General features: G+C 43.2%; 1 protein-coding gene across 1 annotated transcript in view; it reads right to left on the reverse strand.

Annotated features, from left to right (window-relative positions):
* Positions 1-3,068: 3,068 nt before the first annotated feature.
* MYOM2 (myomesin 2) overlaps positions 3,069-24,069 on the reverse strand; it is a 107,937-nt gene continuing 86,936 nt past the window's right edge. The window contains exons 30-37 of the mRNA XM_044419180.1: positions 21,095-21,182; positions 18,902-18,940; positions 17,140-17,245; positions 8,829-8,992; positions 8,457-8,493; positions 8,334-8,356; positions 5,608-5,663; positions 3,069-3,535 (exon numbers count right to left, since the gene is read on the reverse strand). Of these exons, the coding sequence (XP_044275115.1) occupies positions 3,230-3,535; positions 5,608-5,663; positions 8,334-8,356; positions 8,457-8,493; positions 8,829-8,992; positions 17,140-17,245; positions 18,902-18,940; positions 21,095-21,182 (819 nt within the window). The 3' untranslated portion in view covers positions 3,069-3,229. The remainder of the gene's footprint in view (positions 3,536-5,607; positions 5,664-8,333; positions 8,357-8,456; positions 8,494-8,828; positions 8,993-17,139; positions 17,246-18,901; positions 18,941-21,094; positions 21,183-24,069) is intronic.

The raw sequence follows: 24,069 nt of genomic DNA on the forward strand, positions 1-24,069 counted from the left end.
TTCCCAATACCATACAAGATCGCTTGTCATGCTGTTTGTAGCCTAAAACATAAACCACTTGGTGGATAAGGAGGGGGAAGACCGAACCCAAAGCATGTGCTGTCCCAACGGTCAGACTGGGAAGGGAAACTGAAGTGCTGTGCCCATTTTCATGCACTAGCTCCTCTCCAGAGAAGGATCTATGCAGTAATGGCTGCTTCCATATGCATACATCCCATATCTCAGACTGGAAAATTTCAGTGTGTCAGTGCCTGTTACTTGTACAAAATCCTTTAAAAATCCATATAAAGTAAAAACTGCTACCTTTGCTAGTGAAAAAATGTAAGTGCTTATTACAAATCTTCAGCCTTTTAAAAACAGTGTTCCAGCTAGTGCTAATTTCTCTACTTCAGCAAAGGATTAAATGTCACCATAAATTCTTCCCCCTCTACCTGAAAGGAAGTGGATGGAGCTTAGTTAGCTAAAATGGGCCAGCTAAAGGCATAGCTGAGATGAGTCTAACCTTGACTGCAGTGCCCAAGGACACTTCCAAAAAGCTGCCATAACATACAATAATCTGGTTCTCTTCTAAATATAACCTATGCAGTGTAAAAGAAACACACAGAGAGGGAGACAGAGAAAGGTTAGCTGTTTTGTGTGCTGTGAGAAGTTCCCAGCTGAATCTAGTAATGTAGTGTACGAATTTCCCTGTTTGCTCAATACACAATTGACTTCAGCAAGCCAACAAACCTTATATGCCCCTGGAGTTAGAAAATACTGTGGATTTTGCTTTAATCCCCCATTGTAAATTTGAAGATCTGATTCGGGGATATCATTCAGTGATGGTGTTTTTGAGCGATTTCCTCCAACATCTCATGAACAATGGGCATGCCTAACCCCCACCCCACACCCCTTCCTTTCGCCTGCCTTTCTCAAGCAGCAAAACAGGGGCAATGGCAAGCCTTCCTTAGGAGGCCCAGGGTACCTGCCCTTCATCCTCTGGCATCTCAAGGACTCGGTGAAAAAGCCCTGAAATTCCTAGGCTACCTGGCATCCAGGACACTGCTGCTGTGGCATTCTAGGAAGAGGAGACAAGAAGGTTCTCCAGAAACCTGGCCGGACCACTAGGCAGAATGAGAGAGCCACCTTAGAAGGTGTTGGAGGTGAGAACATGGCTCCCTAAACTAGCCTGTTGCCTTCAGGTGGGATGAAGGATGCTATCCCATCCCTAGTACTAAAGTAAGATTCAAGTACTGATGGCTTGTGTACATGGAAAGTGGGGGAGCACCATCGTGTTCTTTTCCCCAGACAGCAAAATGCTTTCAGACAGCTCTGCTTGTTACCACCCTAGGTCTGCCACAAGATTAGTTAGGGAGAAGAGAACAGGGAGGGTTTTATTTTATTTTTAGATCAGCTTATAATTCAAGACATAGAACTTTTAGGGCCATGAAGGCAAGCATTTGGAGCTGCTCTGAGCCCAGAAATTATGAAGTTTGACATTCATCATACCTCTGAACTACCTCCAAGGGAGGTAGTAAACTTGAGAGAGGGATGACTTTATTTATATCCTTCACTACATTTTGGCTCAAAATAGACAGTTTACAGAACTATAAGGATCAACATGTAAAATATGAGAAACTTTCGAGTAAAAACATTGAAGAAAAATAATGTGCTTCCTTTTCTTATGAAGATAGTGAATTAAATGACCTTCGGTGTCACATCTGTGCTAATATGGGCCTGAACCAATGCAAATGATATGATTTTTGTTGTGTTGTAAATGCAAGTGCAGTGCTTTTTGTGCACTAGTTACTCAGCACTTCAGAAGGAACATCATTTCTCTGTCCAGAAATAATCTCCTTGTATGACGAAAGACACAAAAAAGATCATGTGTTAATTAGGTTAGTTCCAACAATGTTCCCTTCTGGGATGCTCTAATTGGTACCTCTGGCTTAAGAAATGATCCAGATTTGAGGACAATAGATGAATCCAGACTCTGTTGGGTTCAGCATACATCCAATCATTTCTAACTTAGGTGGGATCTGCAAGGAGAGAGTGGAGTCTAGAACTGACACCAGCAAGGTAATTCTCTGCTGGCCAGATAGGAAGAAGTTGCAGGTTGATTGGGCCACCTGAATGACAGCCACACGAAAGAGTACATCAGCTCCTTTCTACCTACCTGCCACAAAATGCCTGAGCAATCCCACCATGGAGCGATGCACCTGCAAGCAGTAAAACATTTGCTGGATTGAGCTTAAGGCCAGCCTCAACACCATAAAGAGAGTTTTTATTTTGCCTTCCTGGGATAAGACCCAACTTGGATGTGTAATTATCCTAGGAAGCTACCAAATGGCACAGGGGTCTCCTGACACTACTTCCTAACTGCTTGCTGACTGTGCCATAAAGTGTAAAATTAATGTAGTAAGTGGCATGGAGTGACTATGATTAACCATAATTTGTTTTCTTTATTATAAGTCCATTGTCTGCATGCTACCATCTGTGAAATTGTGCAATAAGCAATAATTAAACAGTGAAAAAGAGTAAACGGAACTAGTTAAGTGTAATTTGGTGCAGAGAGAAACACAAGGTGACTTTTAAAGTTTTTATTAGCACAAAGCAGGGGGAAAACAAACAAACAACTGGGAAACTTATGGTTTAAATGAGTCCATGGTGATTGTAAAATACTACTGAAGATGAGCTTGCACTACAAAATAGAGATGCCACAAAGGATAACTTTAGAAGGTCATTTTTCAGCTCACCTGATTTATTTGAAGCTGCAGTCTTGAATGTGTTTACATCTCTGCAGTCCACTCAAGTGCAGTGGGGTTTTACAAAAGCACTGAGGGCACAGCTCAGATAAAGAAGTGAGATGCCTTACATAAAACTAAACAGTCTGTTATTTCAGTTGCAATATGGAGAGTTGCATCCCATGGATATAATAATGATCTGAATATAAGTTAATGACAGCTGCCACTGTAAGGGCCTTTTGTTGTTGGCAAGAACCACATAACATTTCTGTACAAAATGATGAAATTGCATATGGGGATGGTACTGTTGATGGTACTGTTAGACAAGCAAGACTGTCATGCACACTTCAAAAAGCTTAACTTCTCCTTAGACAATTGCCAGTTACCTACTGCAAAAAACACTACGGAACAGCTACAGCTTCTCTCTAGCCTTTCGTCTATCAAGCACAACCCTTCTGGGTCTACAGCCTGCCACTTCCCCCGCTTTTATCCTGCTTGTTGCATTTTCAAACTGCTTCTGGAGGTATTGGCCTTGCTTTACCAGCAGCAGTAGGTTTAATCTCAGGCATTTCTTCTCCGTGTTTGTACACACTTACAGTGACATCCACCATCTCACCACCATACTTATTCTTGACATTGATGCTGTACTTTCCTGAGTCCTCTGATGCCACCCCCTTGATGACCAAACTGACATACTTTCCTTGCTCCAGTTTAACTACATAGTGGTCATTCAGTTCAAGTTCCTTGTCATTCTTAAACCAGAGCACCTCAGGGTCAGGATTGCCAAACACAGTGCAGGTCAGATTCAGAGTCTGAAAATAAAAACCAGAAATGACCATATTAGGCACTAGTTCCTTGTGTAATATTTTCTTCTTCTGGCTTCCCTTCCCTTCCCTTCCAAGCTTATTCTCATCAGAAACATTGAGTTTGATCCTAAGGTAAGGGAACCAAGGAAGGTCATGGAAGGGACGTTTTTCCTCCATGCTTGGGATCCTCCTGAACAATATGGGATGAGACTATTGGGAGAATGGGAAAATTGGCCATTATCAGACTGGTGCTTCTGCCTTTTGGGGGGCAGCTCCCCCAGAGCCCCTGGTGCCACACTGCATGTTACCTAAGAGGACCCCTTGGCTCTCTGAATATGCTTTTCAGAGGGTTCAGGGATGCTATAAGGGGATGGGACACTTTTCCTCCATTAACCTTTCTTAGGACCCAAGCACTGGGTGGCAGTGTGCTGGATCCAAATTCAACTGAACGAGAGCGGGGACGGTTCCTGGGGGTGGAGCCAGAGAGCAGCACTTAAGGCCATGGCAATCCTCTCGAGATCCAGCTCTCTTCTGTTTGCCAGGTTTCTTCTTGTGCTCAGCCCTGACTTAGGAAGTAAGCTGAGCCAAGGGGAAGTCTATGAATACTCTCAGAATTCCAGCTGAGCAACCAACAACCTCCGTCCACACCATGTGCAGGAGCAACAGGGACTTAAAGTCATGTGCCTGGAAGAGGAATGCTACTTGCAGAGCATCCACATGGGCTCAATTTCTGGTGGGTGCCCACATGAATGCTTGGCATCAAGCCAGACTCACAGCCATGAGGCTGCAGGTAAAGGAACCAAAGACATCTGACAGATTCGAACCCTCGAAGCAGATTCCTTAGAGATCCCGATCTACACCCAAGCTCAAGTGCTGGGTATTGACCGCATGCCCAAGGATGCAGGGACCATAGAAAGGGCAATCACTGTGTCAGGATCCACCCATGCTTCGAGATAACCTCACTCTTTAAAGGGCCACCCAACACATGGCCTGGCATGTGGACTGGACAGCAGGCAAACTGCCAAGTTGAGGATCCTTCCCTGTACCATATCAGGCTCCAAGCTGTAACCCATAAAGTGGTGGTCAAGTTAAAAATCAGCTCTCGCTCTCTCGCTTTCACCCTGTGAATGGTATGGCTCACTTCCTGGAACTGCTACCTGGTTGGGTGTTCCCGGCACAATCAGCCTTCATAGCACTTGGTATTAATGAGCAAACAAGTTCCTACAGAGACAGAAACCTCAGGGGATATCTTCAGACCATCTCAGATGTCTTCATTGAGTTACTTGTATTGGTGTTTTGTCTCAGGTATTTTGCTATAGCTCAGCCTTATTTAACTCCCACAATGGTCAAAATGATTGTTAAAATCAAAATTATCAGGCTCTATGTTTCTCCACTTTTACTATTTTATATGTTCCTGCACCTTGGTCTGCCACTGTCCCATTGAATTTTTATTATTGTGCACTGCCTACACACTCTTTCGCCCCTTTTGTCTGCTGCTATGTCAAGTCATTTCCAACTTATGGCGACCCCATGAATGAAAGCCCTCCAAAATGTCCCATCCATGACAGCTTTGCTCTTATCAATTCAAGGCTGTGGCTTCCTTTACGGAATCCATCCATCTCTTAGCTTGACTTGCTCTTCTTTGGCTGCCTTTTCATGGGAGCTAATGTGGATGTTGGGCACATTTACAGTGCAATCCTATACATTTCTGCTCTAAATACTTGCTCCAGCAAGAGTGCAGAGCAGGAGCAGACAACTTGTCGCCCTCCAGATGTTTGGCCTGCAGTTCACTTCATCCCTGGCAAGCATAGCCAATGGTGAGGCTGATGGGAGATGCGGACAAAAACCTCTGGAGGGCCACAAGTTACCCATCCCTGCGAAAAAGTATTGCTGCCTGTAACAGCAATACCCTTGCAGTGGGCTGACTCAAATAAATGCCTGGCTTTAAAAACAACTAGGGGGATTAATCTCTTTTCATAAGACCCTTGTAATGCTAATGCACTTTACAAGTTACTGCTTAAAAGAATCTGTTTTGATGTGTGAGTCTAGGATACCCAGACAATGTGTTTCATCCTTACCTTCCCTTCCATTATGGTCACGACATCAGGCAAACCACCAAGCACTTTACCACGATCTATGAACACAAAGCAATTAAGTGACTGTTAATACATATTGCCTATGGAAGAATAAGCATGCAGAATCTTGAGCTAGTGCAGGTGCCCTCCATCCTGCCACTTGTCTGGTTGAAATGATGGGACAAAGAACCCTGGACTAACTCCTAACATTTAGAGAATATACAAAATGGGAAATCTTTGCATGCCATGTCAGCTGGAGCTTGTATATTTCAGATTATTACATAGCACAGCATCTTTATACCTCCTGCTTTCTCAAAGCTTTCCATATGAAGACTTATACTTATTATTATTATTATTATTATTATTATTATTATTATTATTATTATTATTACATTTCTATGTGCACCAAAACTCCATAAGAAGTTTCTGAAGTGGGAAACAAGCAAGCTTTAATGCACTGGAAGGCAAAGGAATTTGTGCTAATTTGGCACAACTTTCTGGTTGAACTCTGGTCCTGTGAAGGGCAGGGTCCCCAGGTGCATGGAGAGTTCTACTCACATATAAATGGACATGAGTAGAACCCCTCTTCAGCCCTTGCCGCTCAACACCACAGGGGGACAAATCACAGGGTGGGGGCAACACACACTGGGATGTGCAAAGCAGATCCACCACATGTGCTGCTGCTCACACACTGCCATTCCCTGGTCAGGCTTATGAGCTGGAAAAGCCTGCTAGGAAAAACAGGGTCAACATTCCAATTTTCTCCTAGAAATGCTAAACCATTTCTACATGTTCAAGCACTTTGGAAAATCAAAGGATTCTACTTTGCCTAACTCAACTGCCCCAGGTGGCTATTTATAGCTATATATACAGATCTAGATAGAAATTTGGGTTGTTGTTGGCTCTTGGTGGTCCAGGTGAATTAAAAGTTGTGAGAGAACAGACTGAGCAGCATAACTACACCACATTAAATGGCCGAGAGTTGACTTGGATTATTATGATGGCATCTCTTTTTAATTTAATTAACTATTATACTATTGTATTCCACAGTTTTGTTAGTCTGGACTAAATACCTGTTTTGAGAAACCCACTTTACCCTTTAAGCAGGCACTGCAAAGCAGATACATTTTAAAATGCAAGCTGCAGTTCATTTCTGCAAAACACGAAATGTCTCATCTTGGGAGGCTGCCTAGTTTGCATTGGTGGGTTTGGCTGCCCTGCATATGCATTAGGCAACTACCTGAGCTGACCGTTTCAGGTGAAATGATTGCCAGAGGAAATATGAAATGACTCGCTTCTGTCATCATAATGTCAACATAATGGTTTAGAGCAGTCATAGCACAATATGATGAACTAAGATATTCCCCTGGAAGCTGGAGTGCTAGGCTGCCGTTCTAAGCCTATTACAGGGAAGTCATAAAGAAGGATGTTTAGGCTCAGGTTTCAGGGTACCAGACTTATAATCTGTGTTGTGAATGACAGACAGTCCTCCTAACTATATTATCACCTCATTCTCCTGCATCACTCAGATTCCTCACCACTGTCAATGCATAATCTGTCATCCTTTATCTCTAGTCAGCTATTCCTACTTACCTGCAGAGGTGATTCTGTTATCTTTTAAAACCCAAGTTAAGGTAATCTCTGAGATGCAAGCCCTTTGCTGGACACCTGCTTCCCTTCCTGTTGTACTTGCATCTGCCAACTCGCTGCTCAAGGTTGTCCGAACCAAGCAGGGCAGGTTGACAAGCCTCTCCCGTTTTGTGGACCCAGATATTTACTGACCCCAGGGAGCCACCAAACATGTCTCAGATTGAACTTGGAGGATGTGAGCTTTCCCTAAGACCAGACATGCAGCCTCACTTTGGGGTGTACTTTCCCTCAACCTTTCTCTCACCTGGAGCACCTGAGAAAGGATCTGAAAGAACACCTTTCCACACAAACTGACTCAGTCTGTAAGAACATCTGCAGAGCCCACCACCTTCAGAGGCACATTTGGTGGCAAGAAGAGTGAGGTCCCTTTTGAAGGCCGCTCCCAGGAAAGGCCAGCTGTGCTTCCTCTCTGCTATGCTTCCACCAGTGGGCAGAAGCAGGCCTTATGCAAGAAGGGCTTTTGCCTGTACACAGGCTTGCAGAGTTAAATGCTGCTTTTATTCTGTGGTTGCTACTGTATTTTAATGCATTGTTGTGTTGTGTTAACCAGTCTCAAATTGTGTGTGTCAGCTGCCGAGTGTCTGTTATGAGTGAAAGGGTAGAAAGGAGGGGTGCAAGTCAAATCAATGTATTATTCCTCCATTTTTGTTGTGCTTCATAGATAGTCAAACTCTGACCAAGATTCAGCAGTCGACACCAGTTTGCTTAACTGGAAAAAAGGGGGAGAAACACTGTACTCTCACAGAGTTGGATGAACCTGACAGAAACATAAGGTAGGGGTCATTATACTTTCAAGTGTGGCTTCCTTTTGTGATGGTTTTATTGTTGATTTAAGTTCCGTCATTCCATTTAGCATAAATACCCTCTAGGTCTGGCTGCAGTTCTTTTCAGACAGTAACATAAAGAGATGCATTGATTTTAACATGTAAAACACAGAACTTAGGACATGTTAGTGATCTGAAGGAGAGGAACCAGGAGAAATGGAGGTTTATTGTTATTAGATTTTGGACTATTGAAGGTCCTGGTCTTAATTAAAATTATTATAACACTCCCTTATAATGAATAAAGAATTTACTTACTCTTCTCAGCAAAAGCAGCTGCCCTATAGTGGGAGAAAAAGAAATAGAAAATATCATGTTACAATGACTCTGACAACAAAGCTAAGGTCATTGCAGTCTAAGTTTAAAAATCATAAGACTTACTTGAGTCGCTGGAATTCTGCATAGGCGTCTTCATAGGCTGCAATGAAGTATTTTAATGTATTAGAAAACAAGCCTTTGGAATCAGCATCAACATATATTTGGTTGGTAGCAGTTTTGTTTTTTTAGTTGTTATTAAAAAATAATAACCTGCCACATGGCAGAGACACTTCAAACACAGCTAAAAACAGGGATGAAGGTCAGCCCTGAGGAGAAGCGACAAAGGATGAATGAGGCTGATCTCGTGCCATGAACATTCCAAGAAAAAGATCCATGTTTATTATTAAGCAAACCGTAAATGAGGAAATTTCTTTCCTCTAAGGTGGCCCCTAAGTACAGTGAGATACATACTGCAGCTTGGCTAAAGAGTCGTACCTTGTCCAGATAGATCAATTGTCCGCTTGTGGGCCTGCTTGCCATCAAACACCTCAAAGGTATAATGCCCTTTGTCCTTTTCTGTTGGCTCACATATCTGCATCCAGGCAGCTTCATCACTTCCACCAATCCTCATCTTTTCACTAGAAGAAATTTTAGATTCCCTAGGAAATTGAAAAGAGGCAGCTTTCAAAAAATGCATAAATATGCGTGCGCGCACACACACACACACAGATCGAGAGATTGAGAGAGAGAGAGAGAGAGAGAGAGAGAGAGAGAGAGAGAGAGAGAGAGAGAGAGATTTTCATGTGCCCAGGCTGAGAAGAGGAGAGGAGAGGAGAGGAGAGGAGAGGAGAGGAGAGGGAGTTGGGTTGTTTCTTACAACTAGTTCCAAGAACCCAGGAAAATTAGGCTGCTGTATCTCAAGCAGCAGTCCCCATGCCATACATTCAAGTACTTCTGAAACTCAGGGCTTTCAAAAGCAGATATTGGATAAGTCCAAATGTCGCATCGATCCGCCATGGGTTGGCTGTTTGCTTGATAACCCAGAGTACTCCTAACAGATGATCAGATGCACTGCAGTTTGCCATGGATGGTTTCCCCATCAGACCCCCGCCTGCCCCTGGCACAGATCCCAGACACCCCTGCAGCAGAATTTCTTGTTTTGTTCCCTGTCTTAGCACCCTTTCTGCAATGGGGCCCTGGAGATGCTGGCTCAGGAAGGAAATTCACCAGCTTCTGCATCAAATGGTCAAATGAATATAATTTTCAGAATCCATATGAATACAGTTGTGTGTTTGTGAATGTTGCATTTATCTATTTTATTCAGAGTCTTGAGTGAGTGCACAGAAGTGCAATGCTGCCTGTCTAAGAGATACTCCCTTCTTGTCAGTGTCCTTGTCAATTTCATCCTCCACGTCTCTGGTTTGCCTTGCCACTGATCACCCTTTTTGAGAAAGGTGCTGCTTCACCTACAGAGCAATTCCACACCCTGTGCCTTCTCTGCAGCTGCCAGCTGCTTTCAGCTCTTTCCCCCAAATTCATGCTTGTCACGTCCTCCAGTGGTCTCCTGTTCTTAGCTGTCAGAGATACATATGGGTTACAGAACAGCAATGGGGAAATTTCAAGGCAGAGCAGGGAGTGAAGAGGATCAGCAAAGATGCATAGATTGCAAGGTAAAAATATTAAAATTTCAAGACAGAGGAGGAAATGGGATCAGAAAATACATTGTTTATTTAGCTATTTATTTTATTTCTGCACAGAACTGAACAATAGTTGAACTTCTTTACGCAGTTTACAGCAACTCATACAATGCAATAAAATGCAGAAAATACTTTAAAATGTTGTAACATTTCACTGTAGAATTTAAAAACCTAATTTAAAGACTGGATTTGAACCACTTAAATAGCTAGGGCAAGTTAGAACAATAAAACCTGTTAAGCAGCTGATATAATACTCCCATATACAGTCAGAGCAGTTAAATGCCATGGCACGTAAGGCACTGTTAACCTAGAACTGAAAGGACAGTAGACTTGGCAGGAGGTGGGCCACAGCTAGGAGCTTGTTCCATAACTGGGGGGCTGCCACTGAGAAGGCCCCTTTCCTCATTGCACCAACTGACCCTCCCTTGGAGGTAGCAATCAGAAGAAGGCCCCAGATGCTGACCGTAGTGTCCAAGTAGACAATGGTCAGGAGAGGCATTCCATCAAGTCTTGTGGTCCTGACCCATATGGGGCTTTATAGGTTAAGACCAGCACCTTGAACTGGGTTCAGAAGCAATGCAAAAAGCCCCAAATTGGTGTCATATGTTCAGACCTTCTGGTCTGAGATGGTAGTCTCGCTCTCACATTTTGGACAAGCTGCAGTCTTCACAGGCTGCCCCACACAGAGTGCATTGCAGTAACCTACTTTAGAAATAACCAGAGCATAGTTTACTGAAACCAGGCGATTCCTGTCCAGGGAGGGGTGCAGCTGGGCCACCAGCCAGAGCTGACAGAAGCCCCCGCACGGCACTGAAGCCACCTGAGTCTCAAGTGGCAAGGATGGCTCAAGGAGAAGCACAAGCCAGTGGTGGCGAACCTATGACACACATGCTGCAGCGGGCATGCAGAGCCCCCTCTGTCGGCAGGCGAGCCAAGTCGCCCCAGCATCACCCCAGAAGCCAAGCATAGGATAACAGCACGCATGGGGGGCATGCGCATGCTCGGGAAGGAGTAGTGGCACCAGGCGTGACATTATCCACGACTCATTATCCACAACTCGTCCGAGCTTTCGCATGGCCGGTCAGTGCGCTGCCAAGGATATATATATATATATATTTGCTTGGACTGCCTGTGAGGTGTTTTTTCTAAACTAAAAGCTCAGTATTTAGGTTTTATTGCAGTGTTGGCACTTTGTGATAAATAAGTGGGTTTGGCTTGCAGTTTGGCACTCCGTCTCTAAAAATAGAAATAACCAGAGCATAGTTTACTGAAACCAGGCTGAAACCTGGTTATCTAAAGGGAAGCTTGCACCCATATATGCCCTCCCGCCCCTTGAGATCAGCAGCAGATGCCCTCCTCCAGGAACCCTCTGTGAATGAGATTAGGAGGGTGAGCACCCAGAGGAGGGCTTTCTCTGCGGTGGCGCCCCATCTATGGAATGCGCTCCCCAGAGAGGTCTGCCTGGTGCCGTCGTTATTTGTTTTTTGGCGCCAGGCTAAGACCTTTTTATTTAAAACTTATTTTAACTGTTAAGTATTTATTAACTAGTTTTTTTTTTTAGCCGAGAATGCACTGGGGGGTGTTATTTATTGTATAATTTTAGTATTTATTTGTTTTATTACTTCTGTATTTATTTATGTGTTGTGAGCTGCCCCAAGGCTTTGTTGCAATGGGGCGGCATAGAAATGCTTTAAATAAATAAATAATGAATAAAAGGTTTGCCATCAATGCTCTAAGCTATTGACTTGCTCCTTCAAAGGGAGTGCAGCCCCCTACAGAGCAAGTTGAACGCCCTTTATCTGGTCCGGACAACCACTCACTGGAAGCATCTGATTTGAGCTCCAGTTCATTCACCCTCAACCTGTCCATTTTGCTGCCAGACACCAGGTTAGCTCATCCACAGCCTCACCTGATAAAGGTGAATGGAAGAAACAGAGCTGCATGTCAGCAACACACTTCAAAATTCCAGATAAAACCATTCGGTGGTTTCATGTAGCTGTTGAAATAGCACAGCAAACAAGACCGACCATACCAGAGAATCTGAGTTGCCTTACTGCTCAAGCACCAGGTTTTGAAGCTGACCATCCAAATGGGAGTAGAACCACTGCAGTGCAGTATCCCCCTCCCCAACTCAGACAGCTGCCCCAAGAGCTTACCTTGGTTGATAACACGGAAAGCTGCCAAGGTCCTGAGGACTATCAACAGGGTCAAAAATCCCCCATCTCTCTCCCAGTATAGATCAGCAGACAGAGTAACCCAAGCTGTTTCCAAGCCAAAATCCAGCCTGGATCCCAATTAATATGGATCCAGATAGTCACTCATCCAAGAGTGCCTGAACTTGCTGGCCACCTTGCCGAGGGAAGGATTATTTACCACCAGGTCTAAAATTGTTGAGATCCTATAGGCTTTCTTCAGAAGTGGCCTCACTACCAAATGATTCAGGTAGTATTGGACCAAGAGGCAATGATCAGTCCTTTGGCCAAGTTGGCTGTTCCCTCCCCGATAGTTTTTATAATCCAAGAGGGCCAAGGATCCATATGGACGTGGTTGCACAAACCTAGACAGGAATCCCACCAACATTCAGTTGGATTGTACCAACTGAAACTCATACAGGAAAACTTGACTAGGCTGTGCACTGGGTACTTCCCTGATTCAGCTGCTACACCCATGGAATCTGAGCCCTGACAGATGCAAGAGACCTTCTCCTGAAAGCGCCTAGCAAATATCTGGCCACAGATGTCAGATGGGACTAAGACATCCTTGGGGCCAGTGTGGAATAGACCTCACAGGCCTGGGAAGCAAACTGCACATTGGATAGAGGCAGAGAGGTTTCTTTGTCTCTCTCACTGCCCCTGAATATATCTGACTGTGTGCACATACCAGGGTTCAACTGCATCCTCTAGGAGTTTTTCTCCAACTGGGCTTAAGTCAGTGCCTGTCTTGTTTCAGGGCTCTCAGCTCCAAGGTATGCCATGCAGCTGTATGAGCTCAACTACACATTTAATAGCAACATGGTAAACCAGAAGAAGACTTTATGCAAATTCCATAGCCATAGACTTGCGCAAGACTATTTTTTAAAAGCTTACAAGTGCATTCCAGATACTCTCTCGTGTTGATTCTTCCCATTTGTTAGGAATGCAAGGCAGAGGGTGCTGACCAGGGATGATGGAGGATGTTGGCAGCACCAGCGAGGTCACAAAATAAAAGAACAGAACCTATGCATTCTAGTTGCCCTGCCTGGACTCCTGGCCAGATTATGAAAACTAACTATCTGCTTAGGAATTACAATTAAATTTGCAAATCAAAGCATACCTGCCATATGGTACTAGAACCATGGACCAGAGGTTAGTGTAGAACAGATCAATTCTTTCATTCAACTGCTCTCTCATCATCAACTCCAGCTCCAAGAAACCCAAGATACAGTTTACAGAGAACTCTACCTAAGGGCTATCAGCTCTAGCCTGCATAGCAAACAGTGAGGCCTGATGGGAATTGTAAGCCAAAACAGTTGCATGTCTACAAGCTGCCCATCTCTGTCATAGAGGCCAATTCAGAGGATGATTTTATCACTTCTGGAAGAATCTTTTTTTAGAGAGTGAAGTTTCACCTTTGTTTCTCCCCACCCCCCACCCCTTAAAACCTATGACATCCTTCTATTCCATTTTGAATTTATTTTATGCTTATTTTTGGTCTATTCATATTTCAATTTAATAATCTACATGAAGCTTAAAAAGATTTTTTTTAAGGAAGAACATCTGTCACCCAGGGAGGGTTCTATTACTTCTGCTATTTATCATTTATAGTGCTTTCAAGATGTGCATTGCATTTTCAGAGTAAAATAAGAGTTATATGCAAAGAGACAAGTTGAGGAGGAGTGACAGCAAGGGGAAGGAGAAAGAGGGGAGATGAAAGAGCACCCAACAGGAGAGCAAGCAAAAGCAGGTACATGTCTGATTAGATTAGCCGAGGCTTTATGAATACAAGCAGGAGAGGAATGGAGGGAAAGAAATAGAAGCTTTCATCTCAGCAGCTGAGCATGTGCTTTGCATGCAAAGGTCCTCAGTTCAATCCCTGGGACCTCTAGGGAGGGCTGGGAAAGACTCCTGCTTCAGACCTGGAAAGCCACAGTCAATGAGTGTAGTCCTGAGGTGCAGAACCTCCAGTCTGGAGGACACGTTCCATCTGCTTGAGACCACAGTCTGCTCTGGCCCACCTAGATTTCCCAGAAGACCATGGCTCCTTTCCTGGCCCCACCCCCTTTTCCCCATCCACTGGTCCTTTGGTGATTTCCCAGCTTGTGTGAAACTTCCCCCCAACCTGAAACGTCAAAATGCCTCTCCTAAGGCTTAGTTACTGGCGTTATGCTAAACACCTACTGATGTGCCTCATATTTTTGGTCCTGCCTCTTTTGTGTTCAGCCCCACACCATTTGCCTCCAGCCCTACATCCCTCTGTAACCTGTCCCTGAAATCCCAATGGAGTTTGGTCCCCAGATTGAAAGAAGTTCAGTCAGACCTCACCTGGAATACTGTGTCCAGTTGTGGGCACCAAGATTTAAGAAAGTTAAATCACCGAAAAATTAGAAAGGGTCGAAGGGAGGACAACAAAAATGATCCAGGATTTGGAAACACTGCCCTGTGAGGAGACACTGAGAGAAATGGGCATGTTCAAGCCTTGAGAAGAGAAGACTGAGGGGGGACATGATATCCCTCTATAAGTACTTCAAAGGTTGCCACAAAGAGGAAGGTCAAGATCTCTTCTTGATGATGCCAGAGTGTAGTACACAGAATACTCAACTCAAGTTGCAGTGACCCAGATTCAGGCTAGATATCAGGAAAAGTTTCCTCACTGTCAGAGCAATACAACAGTGGAAACAGTTGCCTAGAGAGGTGGTGGGTTCTCCCACACTAGGGACATTCAAGGCAAAACTGGACAGCCATCTGAGTGGGATGATGTAAATTGGTGTCCTACAACAGCATGGCCTTGATAGCTTTCATGGCCTCTTCCAGTTCTACTAGTCCATGATGATGGTGGTTCTGAGCTAGATGGGACAATGGTAAAATTAAGTGTAAGACAACTTTTTTTCCTTTCTGAAGGATGAAAGGTATATCTTTAACTGTTTCCAGCCATATGGGGCACAAAGGAAGAAAACACAGCTGAGTTTGCTAGTAGCGAGTAACTTCAATAAAATCCCATATTTCATCTTGAGTTGCTGAAGGCTCTATAACTAGGATGATTTTATTATGCAACTGAGCCACTACTGGTTTTTAACCAATAACTTTTGATGCACTGCATTTCATATTGTATTTTCTGCTCAACATCCAAGGACTGAGGAGCTTCACAGCAATAAATGAAGCTGAGGGAGGGCTGGGGAATAAATCAGTTAGCCACACAGGAGCCCAAACAAAGAATTAATCCCCGACTCTGAGGTCATGGGCCACTGTGCCTGCCTGCACCTAAACACAAAGGAAGTGGTGTGGGTACCTGGTGAAACCGATCTCCTGCTTTATCTGCAGAGGTCCTACTATGACCCCATCCAAAGGTTCAAAAATCTTGAACCATATTGCAACATCATGTGATAAAGAACCCCCCCCCCAAAAAAACCCCACTTCTCCCCATTGACTACTTTCATTTCTGAGGTTTAGCATATTATTCTTCACCCTGTCAGTGTTTTAAACAAAAGCTTCGGATTCAAAAACATTTCAGAAATTGCCACCATTTTAGGTCAAGGAAACATCATCAGGTGTGAAGCTGGACTGCTCAAATCACAAACTGCCCATATTGAGGCGATAATCCAGACCTCAACAGAAACAGATGCTTGTGATTGCATCCTCATGGGAACACTGCAATCATGCCCGAGCGGACCAGTTGCCCTTCTGTCCCAGTATGTCCATCTGATTGGTGGTGGTTCTCCAACTTCTCCAGTAAAGCTGCTTCCCACTGCTTGCTACCTGAACCTTTTAACTGAAGGTGCCAGGGATTGAACATGGGAATCAACCAACTCCCCCATCAAAACCAAAATTATACTTCTGGCATGGGTACCCCAATATAGCTAGGGACTGTGTGACTGCAGGGCTTTCACACTGTGCCCAAGGCAAAAGAGGGGGTTGTGCAAGAAACAACTGCTATCTTGGTCGCAGGGTTATGTTTTATCTTCTTATTGATTTTATACAAAAAATTAGACATTCAATAGATAAGCAATATATTATTTTGTTTATGTGAGCTACTTCAAAATGTGTTGATGAAGTATGAGTTAACTTTATTACATAAACCATCTTCATGTTCTTCTGCTTCATATTTCTATTTAATAGTTGGAGGGAGTTGATGCGATGTACCAGTGGACTAGGAAACTGCAGAATGAGGTTGGGGAATGAAGAATTGGCCTGGAAACAATGATTGGTCTGCAGGCACATTGTGAATCTTATTTAAGCTTTGAAATGATGCAGTTGGAATTGGAATGGAGAAATGCCCAGCGCTGAGACAATTTTCTAAAAAAATTATTATTTCCCAAGTATTGCCATCTCAAACTAGTTATCTCTGTGGTTAGAATATTGATAACCTCTGCTTATCCCCCCCACCACCCTGGAATGTTCGTTCATTAACTCCGTGATACAATGGCTAGGTTCTCTTTGATCAGCTAAAAAATTAGTCCTAACGCAGGTAATTTGACCTAATGATGATAAAGGGCCTAATAGGAAAAGAATGAAATATAGTTAGTTGGCTTTTGCTTCAGTGAACAAGCTTCAGCTCACTCAACCGCGCCGACCTCTAGAGCGAAGTTGGGTTAGAGTCCCTGCAGTGCAATGAGTGGATGATTGTATGCTGGCTTTAGGATTTGTTTTATGCTCCCTGCTATGCAAAGTGCTGGGATGATTCAGGGCTGACTAGGGATTCGTGCGCAATACTGCCAGCTGTGCCGATGAGAGCATGGAAAAGGGGATTGGCTCATTTCTCTTCCTGTTACCTGAGAATGTCACTAATTTTTCGAGCAAGTTAAGAGAGGGGCACTGGAAAGCTGTCTCCCCACTAGCTTCAGCTCCCGTATTTGCATCTGTGCCAAAATGCTTGTCCACAAGCACTGGACGAACCCATACAGGACTTGCACTTACCTGTGATACCAGCTCGCTTTCATTTCCTCTGAGTAGTACTTCAAGGAGCACTGTAGCCTTATTCCCTCTGGAGTGCAGTGGATCTTCAGATTAGAAGCAGATTTGCCTGCAGGCATAAACATGATTATTCAGATCCCATGTTATCACCTCAATCAGCATGTTGGGGGAAAAAAGCAAAGGGGGAGCTCAGTAGAGCTCATTGCACTGACAAAGCCCCCTTTTCAGTCAATAAAAGCAGCAAAATGGCAGCCCCCAGGAGCACTTCTGGTAAAGGACTGTAAAGAGTAGGTTTGTTTACCTATCCCCATGTGTTTAATTAAAGCAATTAATTTACTTTTAAAGACAATTTAAGTTTTAAAGCATTTTTCATTAAAAAAAGACAATATACTGAATTTTTATTTCATCATCTGCATATATTGAGGCGGTAGAACTCAGAAATTTGGAATCTGTTAATCCTGACCTGAATTTGAAAAGGATTATGTTGTGAGCCGCCCCAAGGCTTCGGCGAATGGGGCGGCATAGAAATGTTTTAAATAAATAAATAAATAAATAAAATGTCAACAGGAAAGGCCAGAAAATTCTGCATCATCATGCATCATGCATCCCCTCCAAGCAAGATCAGCTTCACCAGCATTTCTTTGCTAAAAGCCTTTATTCTCATATTCAAGTCTCTGAGCATACACAAAGTGAAATATTGACCCTTTTCTATCATTCATTACCCAAAACTCTCCTTATGAATCCTTCTGCATTTCTCTCTTGGGGGGCGGGGAGCGCTGTGGAGCCAGGCATGCCTTCACTCCTCCTACCACATTGCTCATTGGACCATTTTGCGATGGCGACATCTAACTGTTGGGTCTACCTCATCAGGAGGTGGGAGTTCCCGCTCCAAAAATGACCCATTCCCATACCTCCTTCCTCAGGAGGCTCCTCCTCATTCCCATGGCTGGGTTGACTGGTCCCCTCATCTGCCCTTGGGCTAATCTCTCCCATAACAAAACCCTGCAGAGTCTGAAGACCTTGAGCTGCAGCTGGGGCTGGGACCATTTCAAAACAATGCCCTTGTCCAAGTCTGAGAAGTCAGTCCCACCAGAACAGGTGGCCTCCCATGCACCTGCCTCATCACTGGAATCTGAACTGTCAGTCCTGCCAAAAGAGGTCGTCGCTCATGTGCGTGTCTGTGATCTGACAGGAGGTGCGCGCACCACAGCCAGTGTCCCTAATAAAAGTCCAAGTACCTCTTTCCAAAAATAGGCTTGTTTTGAGGTTTAGCCACATAGCATGGGAAGCAAGGGAAGGAGTGCATCAGAATATAAAAGTCAGAAATAATTCTCCTGACATACGTATTTCTATCATCTTCAAATGGGCCTCCTAAATTCTTTGGATTTGCTGGAAAATGCTTGTAATATTCCTCAAGTTTCTGATGTATAAGATGACACACATAGTTCTACCCTAGACGACTAAGGTTTTGCACCGATGCAATTATTTGAAATGCTCTCGTTAAGTGACTTGGATCAATAGTGAAGTGAATAAAGAACAGGTCTCAGAAACCTAACAACCTGCCTTGTCCCAAGTCACGGTGGCATCGTATTTTCTTCCTGTTTAATAATGTCAATTAAAGTCAGAACTCTCCTTGGAATGTTAACCACACACCTGGAAGAGCATATGGCTCACCTGAGATATTCCACTCTCAGTGACAACTGGCTCCTTTATTTGCTAACAGGTTAACCATATATGTATCCAAGCAGAAATAGCAGTTACTCACCACTGACTCTACTCAGTCCCAGGATCATGTCGTCATACACTGAGGAAAGATGGGGAGACAGCATCTTGTCAGCTTGAGAAATATAGTCATGCCAGAATCCTGCTAGGAAACAGCAGGACTCTGGTGCAAGCTCATTTTTACTTCTGCATTTACAGTCCACTGCTAACCTGGGCAACAGCTGGAGGTGTTAACACTGGGACTGATTCTGGTGATTATTGCAATTGCTTTTATTAAGTAATAAATGCAAGACAAAACTACAGCAGCACAATTTGTCTCACAGGGAATAAAGCTTTTACTTGGAAACACAGAACAGCTTGGAAATAAAAGGAAAGTTACTGGCACAGACTTCTCTGCCATAAGCATTTAAATGAACACTCTGTGATACAAGGCTGCAGGACAGTCCTGGATCCAGCCCCTGAGCGTTGCCTTATTTAAAAGAAGAGCCTCCTTCTCCAGACTGTCCCAGACTTCCAGTTGGAAAGTAGCCCTCCCTGGCTGGCAAATCTGGTGAAAAGCTTTGGGGAAAGTTTCGTCTGAAGCAGAAAGTCTGCACCTTGCCATTGAGCACTTCGCTCCCTTTCAGTGCCAGCAAACATGCAAGGGTTGCCACTCACCTGCAGGCTGGAGTGATGCGTTTTAAAATGACCTGAAGCCCTCTCAGCAAGTGGGTCTATTCATGGAGCCCTCCCAGCCTGTCCATTCATCAGTATCTCACTAATATGCTTTGTGGGGGTGTGAACCCCATCAAAACCCACAGCCAAACATTCTGGGAGAGACCCAGAAAGGCTGAATCAAGGACAGTTGTGGTGCACATGGATCACTGGCCTCTTGGACCTGCTGAGGCTCTCAGTAAGATGACCCAGGAAAAGGCTGCAAGGTGGAGACAGCCCGAAAACACCAACATTGCTCTGCATGGTGCATTCTATGCACCTGTATAGTATTTCACCAGATGTATCAGCAAATGTTGTGCATCATGTCAGTCTTCCCCATAGGTCATGATGTGGCCGCCCTCGCTGCAGTTATAGTCACCCATTTTTCATGTTAAACTGACTTGAAGGTAAAATAAAGATGTAGGGATTGGCAAGAAAATGTTTTTGTGGCAAATGTGGGTGGATAGTTGGTTTTTACTTCAGATTAATCAGTGGGTTTGGTGGTGTGTTTCTGTCCTTTTGGGATTTGTGTGCCAAATGGCATTTGCCTGCTATGGCTGCATGGCAATACTTGCAGTTGCAGCATTTGTCAGAATCTGGGGTTAACCCTGCAGTTTTTACAACTCTGTGGTGCCTCCACGATTGCAAACACTTACTGAGGCTATCAATTATATCAACCATGATCCATGTTCAGAAATATGTCTTATCAGTTAATAAATATGATACACAAGATCTATCAATGCATTGACACTTTAGCATGTGTATCGGAAGCTTTGATTAATCTTAGGTTACATCATTAAAAAAACCCTTTTGCTTTGTGCTTATTGCCTGCTATAGTATCTCTTTAAAAAGTGTTTGTTTAAGTCAGCTAAGTGCTGGAGCTAACATCCCACGTTTAATCATATGTTTTGGAAATGTCCAGGAGTTTCCTCTTTTGGGGATAATATAATATAGATACATTTGACAGTGGAACACTAATATTCACTGCTGTATACATACTTCAAAATTATCTACCAGCTTCCTGGAAATTAACACATGATCATGGATTTTCTGTGCCCCTTTGAGAGCTAAAATATCAATATTATGATACTGGAAGGATAATTGCTCACCTACTGTAATGCAATGGATTGAGGACCTAAAGACACATTCAACATTTGAATGGGTGCCATATAGACACCATTCTTGGAGACAGACAGACAGACAGACAGACAGAGACACCATGGATCTATGCATGGATATTTGGTCTACTTTTGTTGAAGATTATTCATAATTAATATATTCAAATCTATGGAGATGGAGTTCTTTATTATTTTTCTTGCAGTTGTTGCTGAAACTTATTAAAAAATGAAAAAGGTTGGATAAATGCCATCATGTTAGAAAGAGAAGAAAACATTCACAGTTATAAATGCTTCAGAATTTCTAAAAATTTCCACTTCAGAGGTGTTTCTTTGGTTCTGTTTAGTGTCATTAAAGGATGTATTTTCCCATAGTTTGAAAGAATGATTAACTATCCAGGCCAGATACGGAACACATGGAGCTTTACCTTTTCCTGATACATCCAACGAAGAGATATCTTGGCCTCTGTCATCTGACAGGGTCGCCTTATATTCACCCTGATCCTTTTTGGACAGCTGGAAGCAAAATATGACATACTTATTGTGCAACTTAAATCAAGGAAAGACATTTTACATACTTGCTACATTTCCTGTAACAGAAAGAAAATTTACTTTGAATGCTGCCTGAACAGAAATGACATGAGAGGACATTGAGGTGAGAGCACAGCTAATGAATTATTGCATTCATATACTTACATCTACTACTTAAAATTAACTAAGCTGTCTATCAAACTTCCTTCTGAAGGTATCATTTTGAATCAGTGTAAATCACAATTAACTTTGTAAAGTTCAAGGAACTATTCTTTTTTGAAAGAGAGACGATAATAGCATTAAGCGTGTGTGGTGTTGAAGCAGTAGTAGAAAAATGCCAATTTTTATACCCATTCTATATATGGATAACCAGAACAGAATAACAGCGCAATCCTAAGCAGGTCAACTCGGAAGTAAGTCTCACTGAGTTCAGCAGGCTTGTCCTCTAGATGAGTGGATCTAAGATTGCAGCTTCAATCTGAGAGTAATGATCATGGGAGTAGGTCCCATTGAAATCAATGTGCCTGATATCTGAATAAACTTAGGGCATAAGCCAGCCAAGCAAAACAGTTTTAAAGTCCCACTGATTTCAGTGCAAGCAAAGTGAGTTCATGCTTCATGCTTAGTCTTGACTAGATTGTGACTTTGGTTAGGACTGGGCTGCGAATCTGCAAACTCTACTTATTATAAGCAACAAAGAGGCACTTTTTCTTTGTTTAAAATATGGATGCTTTAGAATCAAGAGTACTTAGTCAAAAGATCAAACATTTCAAGTGAGGTAATTAAAACACAGAAGTGTCACATGGGAATTGCAACATATCATAATAGACTCACAATGCATAGGACATGTGCATATATTGAACAAAAATAGAATTGGAAAGGTTAGGGCATAACAGGAGGGCTGCTAAATAGTGTAAAAGAGCTCATTCTGTTCTGCTGCCTTTTAGATAAGTGAAGCTGAAAGTCAAGTAAATAACCGAGAGCATGGTAGAGAGAGTTTAAAAGGAAATGGTGAAATAAATTGAAATAAATACCCCAGACTTTTTACATTAATAGCACACTGAAGGAATCATGGCTCGCTTTTGAAAAGTACTAATGAATAAAATGGAGAAGCTGAGGCTAGTGGCAGAATATGACTCTCTCAGAAAGTTGAAAATACTTCCAAAAAAGAATCACCTCTGTTTTTTGACTCTGTTCGATAGATTTCCAAAGTTTATTCATTGTTTCAAGTAGCTGCCAACTTGCTTGTGACAGTGAGACAAAAGAAATATAAGACAGCAGCAGATGAAACAATGGCTCTTTCAAACCACTTTCTCAAAAATACTGACATTGTTTATCCATACAGTTTATTTAACCACAGATTAACCTGTGTTTTATTGTTCTACTCAGAGTTTGTCTAGCAGAAAACGGAACAAACTGTGGTTTGTTTCCTTAATGCCTGTGTTTGCTTCCTTCCTTTTTCACCCATCCCTTTGTATACCCCAATTTGTTTTTGGGATGAGGGGCGTTTTGTGCTATTGTACTGACATATACCCTGGCTTAAAATCATTTTTTAGCCTGGTGAGACCACCCATGAACAACCCACAGTTTCTTGGTTTGCATGTAACAACAAACCATGGTTTAAATAACCCAGAGTTTACAACCCAACAAACCATAGGTTCACTATGGGTGGTTTGTGGTTAAGAAACTGTTTGCTAGCATAACTGAGTTTTCACATCATGATGACCCAACATTCAACAACCCATATCATAGAACAGTATTAAATGCAAACCCAGCCAACCCTCATTGTGGTAAACTGTGCCAGTTTAAGCAACCCCACCAGACTTCCTGATATTCACTGCAGCTGATCAAAGAAAACTCTTTCTGCCCACCAAGCACTGTGTATGGCTCTCATGAAAACAGAAGTGCACAGGGATAGCAGGTTGCCATGCATTTCAACAAACTTAACGGCAACATGTCCTTTATTTTTTAGGTATATGTCCAAACCTGCTATCCTGGAGAATGTTTATGAGATAAATGGCGGGGCTTCCCCAGGAACCTTTGAGGTCTCCTGGCAAAGACAGGGTCAGCCACCATCCTGTAACTCTAGAAGGAAGGCATTCCAGTACACTTTGTGAGCTCCCCAAAATTCCAGGCTGAGGAACATGGCAAGCTCAAACATCTTAAGGAGACTATTGGGTACCCTCCATCATATGAATATCAAGCAGATCTATTTTGTAAGGCTTGGTAGTGTTCACTCCCTGCTAGACCTCCATTTAGGGTGGCCTGCATGCATCTTTTAACATTCCTATCTACTTCTTAGTGCCCTCTCCACAATTACTCTTCCCTCCTCCTTCTGCAGCCTTCTGTCTCAGTTTCCCAGATTGTGTGCCAACAGTCAGTTCGGATTCTACTCCCTTTTCCATGGAATTATCCAAGTTAACTTCAACTAGGCCTCGAATTCATGGATACCATTTTAAGTAAAGCCAGACCTATGGCAGCTAATCCCCATGTAGGAATAGTTTTGCTATAGTTGGCAGGTTCAGACCACACTTTAGAATTGCCTGGGCATCCCTGTTGTGCCTGCTGTGTGTTTGTGTTGGTTCTAATTGACTAAAGTTTCACTGACTTATTTTATCTGACCTTGTCTTGCATTGTGACATGTATTGTATGGTTGCCTTCCCATGTTGGTTGTATCGTTAGTCAACTTGGGAGCATTCTCATGTACAGGTGGGGCATAAATACTAGGGTTCATCCAAGGCTGCATGAACAGATTTTCATTCGCACAGTAAAACATTCCCTTCCTCTCCTCCTAAGGCACCATCCTCCAGTCTACTCTAGGACCTCTCAATCATCTGGAGAAGATCTGGCAGGCAGAGGGGGCTGCAGAGGA

The sequence above is a fragment of the Varanus komodoensis genome, unplaced genomic scaffold (assembly GCF_004798865.1).
Source record: "Varanus komodoensis strain SLA01 unplaced genomic scaffold, ASM479886v1 scaffold10, whole genome shotgun sequence".
NCBI lineage: Eukaryota > Metazoa > Chordata > Lepidosauria > Squamata > Varanidae > Varanus > Varanus komodoensis.